We start from the raw sequence: 13,516 nt of genomic DNA, 5'->3' as shown, positions 1-13,516 counted from the left end.
TCTAGTAGGCAGCCAGAAATGAGGACTTGAAATTCAGTTTATAGGTCTGTCTGAGCATAGAAATATGAAAGACACATACAGATGGTATTTAAAGCTTTATGATAAAAAACAAACAAACAATGATCTGAGAACTAAAAGGGAATGAGAGGAAAAAGTGTGTGTATTATAGAAAAATGATAGATTGTATTCTCTTACAATATTAGATATATTAAGCAATTAAAACCTTATCAAGTTTATGCTTAAGTGCGTAAATCATTTATGTCCATTTAAAAGGTAACACATAAGAATGAGAAATATTTTATTAGTTATTTATTCCTTTACTATGCTATCCCCAAAGCCCCCTATAACCACCCCCAGCCCTGCTCCCCAACCCACCCACTCCTGCTTCCTGGCCCTGGCATTCCCCTGTACTGGGGCATACAATCTTCCCAAGACCAAGGGCCTCTCCTCCCATTGATGGCCGAATAGGCCATCCTCTGCTACATATGCAACTAGAGACACAGCTCTGGGGTTTACTGGTTAGTTCATATCATTGTTCCTCCTATAGGGTTGCAGACCCCTTCAGCTCCTTGGGTACTGAGAAATATTTTTATTATTTTCTATATTCATGTATTTGATGTGAGTGTGCACGTGGAGGTCAGAGGACAAGTTGTGGGAGCTGGTTGTCTCCTTCCACTACGTGGGTAATGAGATTTGTGTTATAAAACAACTTTATTCACTGAGCCATCCTGTTGGCCGCAAGAGAGATTGAAACAAAAACAAAAACAAAAACAAAAACAAAAAACACATCTGGGCATTGTGGCATGCATGCATTTGTAGGGCTGATGGAGAAGGCATAAGTGTGAGGCCACATGTGGGCTACATATTAAAACTCCAAGTCAAGGGAGCAAGAGGTGGAGCTGCTCAGTGGAAGAGTGTGTGCTCTGATGGGTAAGACCCTAAGTTTGATTCCCAGCACTGGAAAAAAAAAGATGAGCAAAGCAAAAATAATATAAGCTAAAAATGTATATCTTGAACTAATTTTTATAAATACATCTAGAGGCAAATTAGGAACATGTTCACATATTCATAGTTAATTCAATTTAAAATGTTTTATGCTTAGCTATGTAGTACATAGTTTTGTTCCAAGCACCAATCTGTTCCCACTGAAAAATAAACAAGAGTGCATGCATGGCCTTCAGAGTGACACAAGCACTGCAGTCCAAGTCCCTGAGACTATGTGGTTTGTCTAATGACAGATTATCAGTGTGGAGGATCAGAATAACCTGGACTATTATAATATGATACAGGAAGTGTCATTATTAAAAGATAACGTGCAGTCATTTGGTTGTACTATCCTGCATTTTTTTGAGTTTTTACTCAATCAACTAGGCTTGACTGCCAAGCAATTATAATTGTTGAGGGTTATTTTATGTAGGAGACGTGACTTTTCCTTGGTAACAAATGCACATAAAATGGGACAGGACTATAAATCTATATATAGGTTCTCTCTGAATGTCCCAAGATAGTATTTTGGCTTGGAGAAAGGATTTACATATACATACAGTGATATAGTTAAGGATGTGGCTCTACAACTTACAGAGCTGACAGTGTTTTCTTATGTAGTCTGCAGAACTAATGAGTACATAGAATTGATTAACTATTATTACCTTTAAATCCAATTTCTTTTTGTTACAGAGTGTTATAAAGAAACTTCTAGAACTCATAAGAAAAGAAACATTTTTTTTAGATGAATGGTGAAAAAAAAAATGGATCCAGTGGGGGAACAAACGTAAGGAGATGGAATTGATGCCCTGAATGGATTTTCAAATGCTCACATCATAAGCTGCAACTGCCATCCTTTCCAGTGACTTCTCGTTTTCTGTATTTGTACCTTTCACTTAATCAAAATATATTTAAACTACAGGCTCAATTACATTGGATAAGCATTAATTTGCCATTAATTTAGGGACTTCATAGGGAAGCAAAACCCGAGTAAATAAACTAGCAGGCAACAGCAGCTTCAAAGAACAGTGTGATACCTAGCTGCCTCACCCTTGGAAAGGTATGCACAAGTGTTTCCTAGCAGGGTTTTTTTTTTTAAACTGGATTTCTGTTCATTTATTAAGTCCCTAAATTAATAGTAAATGAATGTGTCTGCTCACTCTCACAGGGGTGGAGTTGCTGTCTAAGAAGTATCTGACTCCACAGCTTTTGAGGTCTGTTTCTGGTTGTGCTGCTTATAATTAAGGCAAACTGGGACATGTCAAGTGCTTTCCCGTGCTTGCATCTGCAATCCAGTGTGCTTGCCCTACTCATCCCATTTTCCTTTAGAACAAGTTATCACAAAGGTTAACACATCTGAAAACGCCATATTTATTGAAAGGAGGGCTAGTAGTGAAAAAGCTTCATGAGAAATATATCCATTGCTGTGATAAAACACTATGACCAAATTCAACTTTTGGAGGAAAAGGGTTATTTTGGCATACAGCACTCAGGTTACAGCATCACTGAAGAAAGTTAAGGCAGGAATTCACAGATGACACTTAGAGGCAGGGACTGAAGCAGGAGCCATGGAGGAGTGTTTCTCACTGTCTTCCTAGCCTGGCTGGGAATAACATTCAGGCCCACCTGCCCAGAAGTAGCATTTTTTTCCAGTTGGACTAAGCCCCTTCCACATCAATTATTAATCAAAAAAATGCCCCACAGGCCATCCCATAGGTCAATCTGGTGAGGATGTTTTCTCAAAGTGGTTTCTTCTTTCCCAAAGACAATGTGTGTCAAGTTGACAAAAAAATTAACCACATCAGACTTCATGCCTTCTTACTGGGACATCCTAGAAGGCATGTCTCCTGAAGGGAGGGATAGTATCAGATGTAGAATTGGACTGTGATAGGCTTTGCTAGTTACTCTTGCTTAACAGTAGGGCAAGATCATATGTGTAATCTTGATTAAACTCCTCAAGGCACCAAGCTTATGGGAAAAGGCTTTCCTTTATATTGAAAAGGGAAACACAAGGAAAAAAAAAACAGACTTCTTCATCAAACTACTCCATGTGTTGAAATGAAAACAGCACAAACAAACAAACAAAAACCCAACTGGTTCAAAATGATCCTTCACTGAATTCATTGTTTGCCATCAAAATCTCAATTGGATTTTAGTCAAGGATTTGGTAATTTTAGCCATTTTCTAGGGGTACCATTTATGGCTGTGTTTATCAGGAGACTCAACTCCTTAGATTTTAATGTGTTCTTTCAACGCATAATGTTATTCCAAAAATCAGAAGAACTTTGTACTCCCTTGCTTCAGAGGAAAAAAAAATGTAAACACTGCAAATATGAAGGAATAAAACTGTCACAATTAAAATCTACCCTATCAAATTAAAAATGAAACCTTGAATGATTGCCTAGAGTCTAACTGCTATGAGGTAGTTTATTCCATAAACCAGCAAGAGGGAAAAAGTTTTCTCTCTAACAAACCATTAGGTGCTCCCTGAACAGCAGTTCCCAGGACCCAGCCCTGCCATATACACCACTGGGTGTTCCACAGCAATCCAGCCCTTTGCACTTGACCAAGAAGAATGCTTTGGCATTTCAAATTCTTAACACTCCCCAGCAAAAGTAAATGCCACTGGAAGTCATGATTGGTACATTTTAGCTAACAAGCTGAAAGGAATCACTTTGGCTGTTAAGGATTGCAAAAGCTCAAATAAGGTCAAAATCAATGTGAAACATTTTGTGTGACTCTCTTGTGACAAGCGGTTCATTATTTTAGAAGCATCTGGATGTAGGTGGAGGTAAAGGAGGAGCTCAATTTGGTAATTATTTCTTTGCTTTTGTTTTTAAAAACAGGTTCTCAGACTGTATGTACCTCAGACCTGGAACTCACCATAGTGCCCAAGGTGTCCTCAAACTCAAAAGAATCCTCCTGACTCGGTCTCCTGAATGTTGGTATTAAAGGTATGATCTATAACACCCTGACTTCAATGAATATTTCTAGAAGGTGTTTTTTTATTCTGAGCAATTGAAGAACCTTAGTGAACAAACATAGTGAAAGATTCAAAGAATTTGTTCAAGGATGATGAAAAGAAAGAAAGAAAGAAAGAAAGAAAGAAAGAAAGAAAGAAAGAAAGACAGAAAGAAAAGAAAGGAAGAAAGGAAGGAAGGAAGGAAGAGAGAGAGAGAGAGAGAGAGAGAGAGAGAGAGAGAAAGAAAGAAAGAAAGAAAGAAAGAAAGAAAGAAAGAAAGAAAGAAAGAAAGAAAGAAAGAAAGAAAGAAAGAAAGAAAAAGTTAGCTCCATGGCAACAGGTGAAAGGCAATCGAAACGCTCAGGAGTAATGGTTTCTTCTCTCTTCCTGGATATGATGTCAACAGAAAAAGTGTTGTGTCTTTGCAGACAAGGACAGGTGAGCAAAGCCCCAGCAGGAACTCAGACTGGCTACTGGACATACCTGCTGGCTTAAACATGAAGTAGGAAGATGCTTTGACTAGCTTGGAGATATTGAGGAAGATTGTTAAAGATCTCCTGGCTCTACCCTCCTTCTTTGCCAACAATAAGCTTCTTTATCCAAGATTCTGAATCAAAGTTCCTCTCTTACTTTTTCCCCGTGGCAAGGCATTATGCTTTGGAAATAGACTACTTAGTCATGGCATTGCTTAGGCGTACAGACTTGCCTTACTCCTTATGGAATGCTGGTAATATCTAGAGAAGCTGATGTTGACTCATAGCTCAACCTGGGACATACAACTGGTGGGTAACTTTACTCTCTTGGTATGGAAACAGAAAGCATATACAGTCAGAGGGATGCATTGCCTGGGGTGGTTTCATGTTTGATAACTTAGAAGACAGCCTTTCAATGGCACACAAAGAGAGTCTAGAGAAATGCAATCCACGCTGAGGAATGAAAAGAACACAAAGCACAATTTGTCTCCCAGCTGAGCTTGTGGGAACCTCACTATAGCTTCTGACCTTTGTTAAACTAAATTTTTTTTTCATAAAATATACTTTAAAATATGGATTGCTTCATAAATTTGCATGTCTTCTGACCTTTGCTGCCAGTTGTGTGCATTTAAAATTTCCCAAGTGCCCTTATTGCTTCTCCAGCTTGGGCTGACAAGCAATGAAATGAGAATATGTTTCTTTTCCACATTTCCACTGTATTTAGGATGTCTCCAGTGCATCTTCTCTTCCTTGCCCTTTCCTAAAAACGTCCATGTAATATCAGCCCTTAGCGCAAACCTAGAGCTTCTCCAGTCCACTCTGAGACTCTCCTTAATTCCCAGAGTCAGGAGTTACATTCACTGGGCTCCATCTCTCACAGGAGCATCAGCTGCAGACCAGATAGCGAGCGTGTCAGTGATTTCCTCTGTGAATGCCTTTCACTTGGGATACCAACAATCCTTTCTGCAAACAAATGATTCTCATCTTCTATTTCTGGTGTTTTCAGAAAGTACCATTTTATGTTAACCAATTTTTAAATAGCTGTTGACAGACACAGAGACTCATGATTTAAAAGTATAGGGATTGTGGGGGTAGGGCACTGGACCAAAAGAGTAATAAAAATACATTTTCTTTTCCTGGCAGTAGAGTCACAGTATTCAAGACATAATTACTGAATGCTATCTTCTGCCAAGTACTTTCTAGATGCTGTGGGTGTCAGAACAACCTAAAATCTCTCTTTTCATTGGGCCTAATGGTGCATGCCTGAACTCTTAGCACTGGAAAGGATAAGGCAGAAGAAATGTAAGCTTAAGGCTAACCTGGAGTATATGGGGATACCATGTATTAACAAGGAAACAAAATACATGCCATAGTAAGATTTGTATTCTATTTGGTTTCAATGAACCCATAAATAAGTTAATTATGGAATGACTAAAAAAGCTATCAATGTGGCCAAGTGGTGGTGGTGTACACCTTTAATCCCAGCACAAGGGAGGCACAGGCAGGAGGATCTCTGCGAATTCAAGGCCAGTCTGGTCTATAGAGGGAGTTCCCAGACAGCTAAGACTACACAGAGAAACACGGTCTCAACAAAACAATAGAAAAAGTTATCAATGCTATGGAAAGAAAAATAAAAGAAGCATGGGGAAGGGAATAGGAATATGCATACATGCTAGCAGGTGACAGTATTTTTTGCAATGGCCAGTTGGCTTTTTTCCAAGGCAGCATCTGAATGTGCATGATAACTAGATGCCATATTACTTGTCATAACAGCAGTACTTTGATTTTTGAGCCCAATATATGTCAGTCTTGTGATACATACCTTTTCTAAATGACATGTCCTTCAAAAAAGTCATGCAAAGTAAGCCCTTTAATCTAATTTTTTTTTACAGGAGATGAAGGCTTAGAGAAGTTAATTATAGGGTCAGAGGTTATATTACACACACACACACACACACACACACACACACACACACACAGAGAGAGCTTGGAGGCAATCTGAATTTTGATAACTAACCCCAAAGGTCATGGTCTTTCCACCCAATCTGTATTTCCCAATATGTGGTTTCCCTAGGCATGATAGGAATCTCTCCTGAAGGGATTCATTAGAAAGTACTGATTCCTGGGCCCTGTGATATTTAATTCTATCTTCTAAAAAGTAGCCTAGGAATATGAATGTCTAACAAGATTCCTTGCAAATTCTACACAACAGTGAAGTTTGAGTACTACTATTATAATCTTTGCTGACATAGAGTCTTAAACAATAACCTGGGCTGTCATGGAATTCACTCTATAACTGAGACTGGCAGCTAGCAGCCTGAGAATGTGTTTGACTCAGTCCCCTAGGCAGTAATATTATAAACATAAGCTACTATATTACACTTTGCCCGTGACCTTGAAGACTGTTAGCAGGACCTGTTTCTGAAGACTTAAAAACATGTGGCTAATCTGACTCCTAAAACAAACAAACAAACAAACAAACAAACAAACAAAACCCCATATTCTTGTGGCTTGAGGGGACAGAATCCAAGACCCCGTACATACAGGGTAAGGACTCTGTCACTTAGGTATAACCGCAGATGCTAGTCTTGAATCACAATATCTTCTGAATTTAGATGTCTCTTTAATACTGTGACTCAAAGCTATGTTCTTTCCTTTTCTCATTTCCCATTTCCTCATATTCGGGTCACATAGGAAACATGCTCAGCATTAGAAAATGAAGGACATTCAGAACAGCATTTAGAAGGTAGATTTCTTGGGGTTTCTAGATCTTTTCCACCAGTTCTGTGGAATGCCTGCTTGCAGGGTGTTTTGTGCTTTTAAGGAAAAGCTCACAGCACTCTCTCTCTGCTAATAAACTTGCATTTCTAATGTCAATGATAGCAGTTTATACCTTTCCCAGCTCATAAACCTTGCCAGGGACTATGAAGAGTCAGCTGACAGGTTCTGTCTGTGTAGCTCCATCACTATTTGGGGGTAGCGATTACCCTAAAATAATTTTTTAAAAATCAAAATACCAGACAAAATTGTATGCTTGAATATTATGTTGAATATTTATCCACTCAAATGTATGAACTTCCATGATCCTTGGTATAACTGAAAGCATTCTGAAAGACAGTGAATGGCAAGAGAATTTAAAATATGTGATGAAATTAATTTTCTTTCTAGGCTTTTAAGAAATATAAAAGGAGAAGTCAGTTCTGGAGCACCAAACAACATAGATGTTAGACCTAAAAAAAGGACGTGGCTAGCATTCATTTAACACTAGTTCGTGATAACTAAAGAAAAAGAAACCAAAGATGAGGTCATGTAACAGAGCAGAGACAGGACTGCAGTCAAGCTTTCTGGTTTCATTTTATTTTTACAGACCCTGATTTGGGATCTATGCCCTTCTCCCCTTCCATTTCTCCCACTGTCCTTTTCATTTTCAGTTTATTTTCCATAGTCCATCTAAGGATATCAGACATGATTATACCAATGGTTAACTTACATTAAGACAAGTATACTTAATTTTTGCATGCCAAAACTTTTCCCACATGTATGAGTAAGGACTTGAGAGAAAGAAATCATACATCACACAGCTACTATCAAGTCACTCATGAACCTAATAAGTGTTTATCTTATTTCTTCGACGCCATTGGCACAGCAGTAATAACTACATGGACCAGAAAACATTGCAACTTAGTGAGGATAAGCACAGCAAAAGAGAAAAATGAGCGATGTTCTGTATTACTGGTGGGGACTTCTAAGGAGATAAAGAAGAGGGTGAATATGAAGTCAGGGTGGTCTGTGTGTGTGTATGTGTGTGTGTTTCTATCTCTGTCTGTCTCTGCCTGTCTCTGTCTATCTCTCTGTCTCTTTTGTCTCTTTCTCTCTCTGTCTCTGTCTGTCTGTCTGTCTGTCTCTCTTGTGTGTGTGTGTGTGTGTGTGTGTTAGCAATAGGCAGAGGAGTCATAGCAGGAATAGTGGAGTGAGGGTGGAGGGATTGGATTTTAGATAAGCTCATAAGATGAGTTTCTTTAAGAAACAGAAACCATAACTTGTGCACATAAAATATTCATTAATGCTCAAGAGAATCTCAACACTAATCTCTGCAGAAAATGATAAAAACAACGACAGGTTTGGGAAGCATCACAAGAGACAGAATCCTGATGTTTTGCTGATGTCCTGACCTTGCAGGTGGCAGGAAGTAGAGAAAAGAGGGATGACATAATTACAATGGCCTCCGCCTTTCAAGGAGATCAGGAAGGATTTGGTTAGTGTCTGAGGTGAAAAAAATTCCATGGTTTGTGGTTTCATATAAAGGAAAACTTCACTTAGAATACAGAATTTAGAGACTAGAATTAAGATTGATGAGAGATATTATTTTGTTAAAAAAAAAAAAAAAGTCCAGAGAACATGAAGTAATGCCAAGACAACTTGGCAAGATGATCTGTGACTTAAAACTTGATGAAAATATTGAGAAGTTCAGACATTTGATTCATCCAAATATGTAATTAATTATGAGGTTTTGGACCGAAGTGTGAAATTTATATAGTTGATGACTAATTCAACATTTTTGAGAGCTTTCCATGTGCAACACAGAGACAATGCTTCAGAATCACAATGGGGAGTAAGATGCCACTGTTATTCACTGTGGTAAATGTATTTCCTCTTCCATCTGTGCTTCTATCCCAAGTACAACTCCCAACTTCCCTTGCAGTTAAATATAATCTGTGGGTAAGTTCTGGCCAATAGAATTGAGTGCATATGATGGACACTCCTTTTAAATATACTTTAAAAGCCTAGATATAACAGAATCTTGCAGTACAGGATGTGGGGTTCCCAAGTCACCTTCTATGAGGCAGTCTACCAAGTGTGTGATAAAACATTATGATACATATGTCTCTAGTGCTAAAATACTGAGATTCTAAGCCATCTCATGTTATCAAACAAATATTAATTATTAATTAGCAATTGGACTGAAATTTACAGTCTGTGTAATTCTTTCTCAGAGCAAATGATTCTGGCCATAATTTTAAGAATTAGATTGTTTTCCCATTACACATGAGTTTAATTAATGCTTATGGGGTACTGAATAACTTGCTCTCAATCACACAGGTAAGACAAATAGGGAAGCTATTCCAAATCACTGGCATTTAAATATCCAGAATAAATGGGTATAAGACAAACATGGTGATAAAGCAACTCTTAAGCATGTAAGTATAGATCAATTCTTCAGGAGATTTAGAGGAGGTAGCTAGCATTCTAAATTGAAGGGACCACAAAGGGCCCTAGTGCAATGATCATCAACCTTCCTCAAGCTGTGACCCTTCAGTATAGCTCTTCATGCTGTGGTGACCTCCAACCATAAAATTATTTTGTTGCTACTTCACAACTGTAATTTTGCTGCTGTTATGAATTGTAATGTAAATATTTGTGTTTTCCAGTGGTCTTTGGTGACCCCAAAGGGGTTGCAACTTCCCAGGTTAAGAACTACTTTTCTAGTGGAATAGGCAGGCTTTATTTCATTTACAAATGATAAGAGAAATGGCAAAAAAAAAATGGAGAACATTCCTGTAAAAATTGACATGCAGTCTGAGTAGAGAACAGAAATAGAAGAAAATTGCTTTTGTTCTGATGTTTCAAGGGTTGTGTGAGCAAGCAATGAACTTTTATGAAGGAAAATAGGAACATGTAATTCAATACAAATCAAAAAGAAATTATTCACTGAGTGTCTAACAGAGGAAGGACCTTCGAAAAGTGTACAGAGGATACAGAGAGGAGATAACAAGGACACAGTCCTTGCTGTGAATACACTTATAATCTACTAGAGGAAATGGCCATACATGACTGCAACACAATGCTGAGCAAGATAAACATAAATAAAAATGGTAAATGGGCTTCGGGGGACAGATAAGTGGCATGGGAAGTGACATGGGAAGTGACATAGAAAGAAAGGTGTCATTTCATACAGGAGGTGCCATGTCAAGATTGACCTTGGAGAAATCATGTCAGCATGGTTGGTTATGGACAGATAAATTCACAGAGATAACATAACTTCAAAAGGAGTGTTTTACTAATATTTTGAGCAAGAACTACTGTTTTGTCAGTGGCTAAATCTTTACATGTGATTATTATATAAGGGGCAATGAAATGAAGTTTATACTTCCTATGCGATGGCTAGGACATGGAAACAAACTTTTGTAGTGACACCAGAGTAATAGAAATTTCTGTTTGAGCAAAACTGCCTAACATACAATGATTTACTCATAGCCAGCACAGCGAAACAGAAAGCGAAAAACCTGAGTTCCATTTCTACCACCACAGGCAACTAATAATCAAATCACTGAGATGTATCGCCACTGAAAGTCCACTTACCATGAACAAGGCTTCATAATTTTCAATCATCTTCTGTACCACAGCTATGATGGCTGTGCTCTCCTCAGCTCTGGCTGAGCTCTGAACAGAATATTCTTTGTCTGATGACTTCTGCTTGTGGAGCAGGTTGGGTCCAAATATAGTGGCTAAGTTCAGAGATGTCATTTTGTTCCCAGTAACCTATGGGTGAAGAAAACAAAAAGATTATCAAATTTTATGTTGCCCTTTAAAATTCTGGGTGGTTAAATAAGCTATGACATATTTTCATTAGTAATTTTTCCTTGCATGAAAATATCACCTTTGTCTAAATCAAAAAGGGAATGATAATATTCCATTTGATTCCTAATTTGGGTTGAGGATAAAATTTCAATGGTCATATTAATAGCACATTAATTAAAATGTTGCAATTCTTAAGTGTTTATTGTAAAACTTCCTATTCAACATCGCCAATCCATTTGTCCTTAAAAATATTGATGTTCCCTCCCAGAGCTCCTAGGGACTAAACCACCAACCAAAGAGTACATGTGGAGGGACCCATGGCTTCAGATACATATGTAGCAGAGGTGGCCTTATCAGGCATTAATGGGAAGGGAGGCCCTAGATCCTGTGAAGTCTTAATGCCTTACCCAGTGTAGGGGAATGTTAGGGCAGTGAGGCAGGAGTGGATGGGTGGGTGAGTACCCTCATAGAAGCAGGAGGAGGGAGGATGGTAGGGGGGTTGTGGAGGTGAAACCGGGAAAGGGGATAACGTTTGAAATGTAAATAAATAAAAAAAACAGTAAAAAAAATATTGATATTCAGCAATCATCTATCAACGTGTCTCTTTATCTGTCCCTTTGTCAATCCATACCTTCTTCACTGATCCATCTGCTCAGCATATTCCTACCCTAGGTTTGACATTTTTCTTTGGTCAGACTTATTTTCAACATTTATAGCAACCATTATAGCACAGTCCTCATTTTAGAAGGCTCACATTCTAGAAAGAAAATTATCTTGTCATTCCCAGGTATTGAGTACAAAAGTGAATCTTATCAACTCCAGAGACCCCAGGACATTCACACACACACACACACACACACACACACACACACACACACACACACACACAGAGAGAGAGAGAGAGAGAGAGAGAGAGAGAGACAGAGACAGAGACAGAGACAGAGAGAGAGAGAGAGAGTCTGTAAAAGAGGAAAGAGTTATTTCTGGTGAAAAGAAGAGTCTCTTGGGTAAGAAACATTTTCACAGTGGAGCACACAAAAGCGCAGTGGACATATTTGCCTGTTTGAAAGAGCGATCTATTGCCTTAGAAACAGCATTGGGGAGAGATCACGTGGGACCTTGTACTCGCACTGGAGGTGAGGATTCCACACTTAAGTCACAGTAACAGAAACAGATCAAAAATAGGCAAGGAATATGGAGGGATCCATTAGACCTAAACACCCTTAAGGGGCATCTGATATAAAACAACCAAGAATGAGATAGATATTTGGAAAATAAGAGAAACGGGCTGGGAAGGAATGTGAGATTAGTTTCAAGTGTGATCTCCTGTGACAGATGTTCACCATGCCGTTCTCTTCACTTCCCTTTGGACTAGGTTTGCGTGTGCTTCTGGGGGTTTAGATCAGAGCATTTGCAGGGTTGCAGCTAAAACAGTCAGTGCAGATGCTTCTTCAAACACTCTCGAAGCAGAGACAAAAAAGGAAGACACAGGGTGAGTAGGGGTTGCACTATCAAGGAAGCCCAGAATGAAGGCAGCAAACTACTCTTTAGGTACAAAAGTACTTTTTTAATAAAAACAAACTCATGTTCCACGTGTTGATAAGTAGAGAGCTAGGGCAAGCATGTAGAAACGAAGTAATCTTCATTCCACCAATCTCCAGATCTAGTTGTTCAAATGCTTTCCTAAGTTCCTGTTGGCACAGACAGCCATGGTGTAGTTATTGGGTTTTTTCCCCTGAAAGCTAGAGTCTCACTATGTAGCCTATTTTGTAACTGGCTTGTTGTCTCTTACTAACATGTTGCATCAATCTCCCAATTTCAAACAATTTTCCTTCTTCCTTTTTTTCTGGGCCGTAAGCATCCCATTGCACAAAACTGATCATGATTTCTTTTAACCACAGCCAAGTGATACGCCTTTCTGTCATTTTTAGTCTTCTGTTACTATAAATAAGGTACAGAAATATCTACAAAAAGACATATTATGTGTTTGGCTGAGCACTGTCTTCGGAGTCATTTCTCTATGTTAAATTATTACAATCAGGAATATGAGCATTTTTAAAAGCTTGGTAATCCTTTTACTTACTTGCCTTTTTTTTTTCCTAAATGGGAAGGAAAGTCTAAATATCTCTAATTGAGTGTTTATCTATCATGGCAGTAGTGAAATTTACTGAAAGACTGTTCTTTGCTTCGGGTACTGTCCTATGCATGGTAGGCTATTGAGTTAGAACATTAAATCCTAGTAGCTTCCCTTCACCTTTAGTTGTGCCAACCACAGGTGTTTCCACATGGGGATTTGTGTACCTGTAGGGCAAATTTCCCCTAGTGAGAACTATTGGTCTCTGAATGTTCATTTCTCTCGTTAACATCGGCTGAAAATGCTGATTATTGTCAGGATAAAGATGCAACTCCAACCCCAGTAAGATCCATACTGTACCTTCTGCGGTTGCCCTGCATAGGAATCAGGAATCCTCATGGAGCCCTGGGTCTTCCCATGTGAAGCATTGAACTGGTGGAAGTA

The 13,516-nt window shown here is 38.6% G+C and overlaps 1 protein-coding gene across 7 annotated transcripts in view; it reads right to left on the bottom strand.

The window, feature by feature from the left end:
• Positions 1-13,516, bottom strand: part of Arhgap6 (Rho GTPase activating protein 6) — a 509,347-nt gene that overhangs the window by 28,059 nt on the left and 467,772 nt on the right. For all 7 annotated transcript variants that reach the window (XR_003952996.1, NR_109847.1, XM_006528694.1 and 4 more), the window contains one exon: positions 10,780-10,959. Coding sequence is in view for 5 of the 7 variants with exons in the window: in XM_006528694.1 (XP_006528757.1) it covers positions 10,780-10,959 (180 nt within the window). In the remaining 2 variants the exon portion in view is untranslated. The remainder of the gene's footprint in view (positions 1-10,779; positions 10,960-13,516) is intronic.

This window comes from Mus musculus, chromosome X, assembly GCF_000001635.26.
Source record: "Mus musculus strain C57BL/6J chromosome X, GRCm38.p6 C57BL/6J".
Classification (NCBI taxonomy): domain Eukaryota; kingdom Metazoa; phylum Chordata; class Mammalia; order Rodentia; family Muridae; genus Mus; species Mus musculus.
Note: the sequence above shows the minus strand (reverse complement) of the source record. Positions and strands in the feature narration are given on the sequence as shown.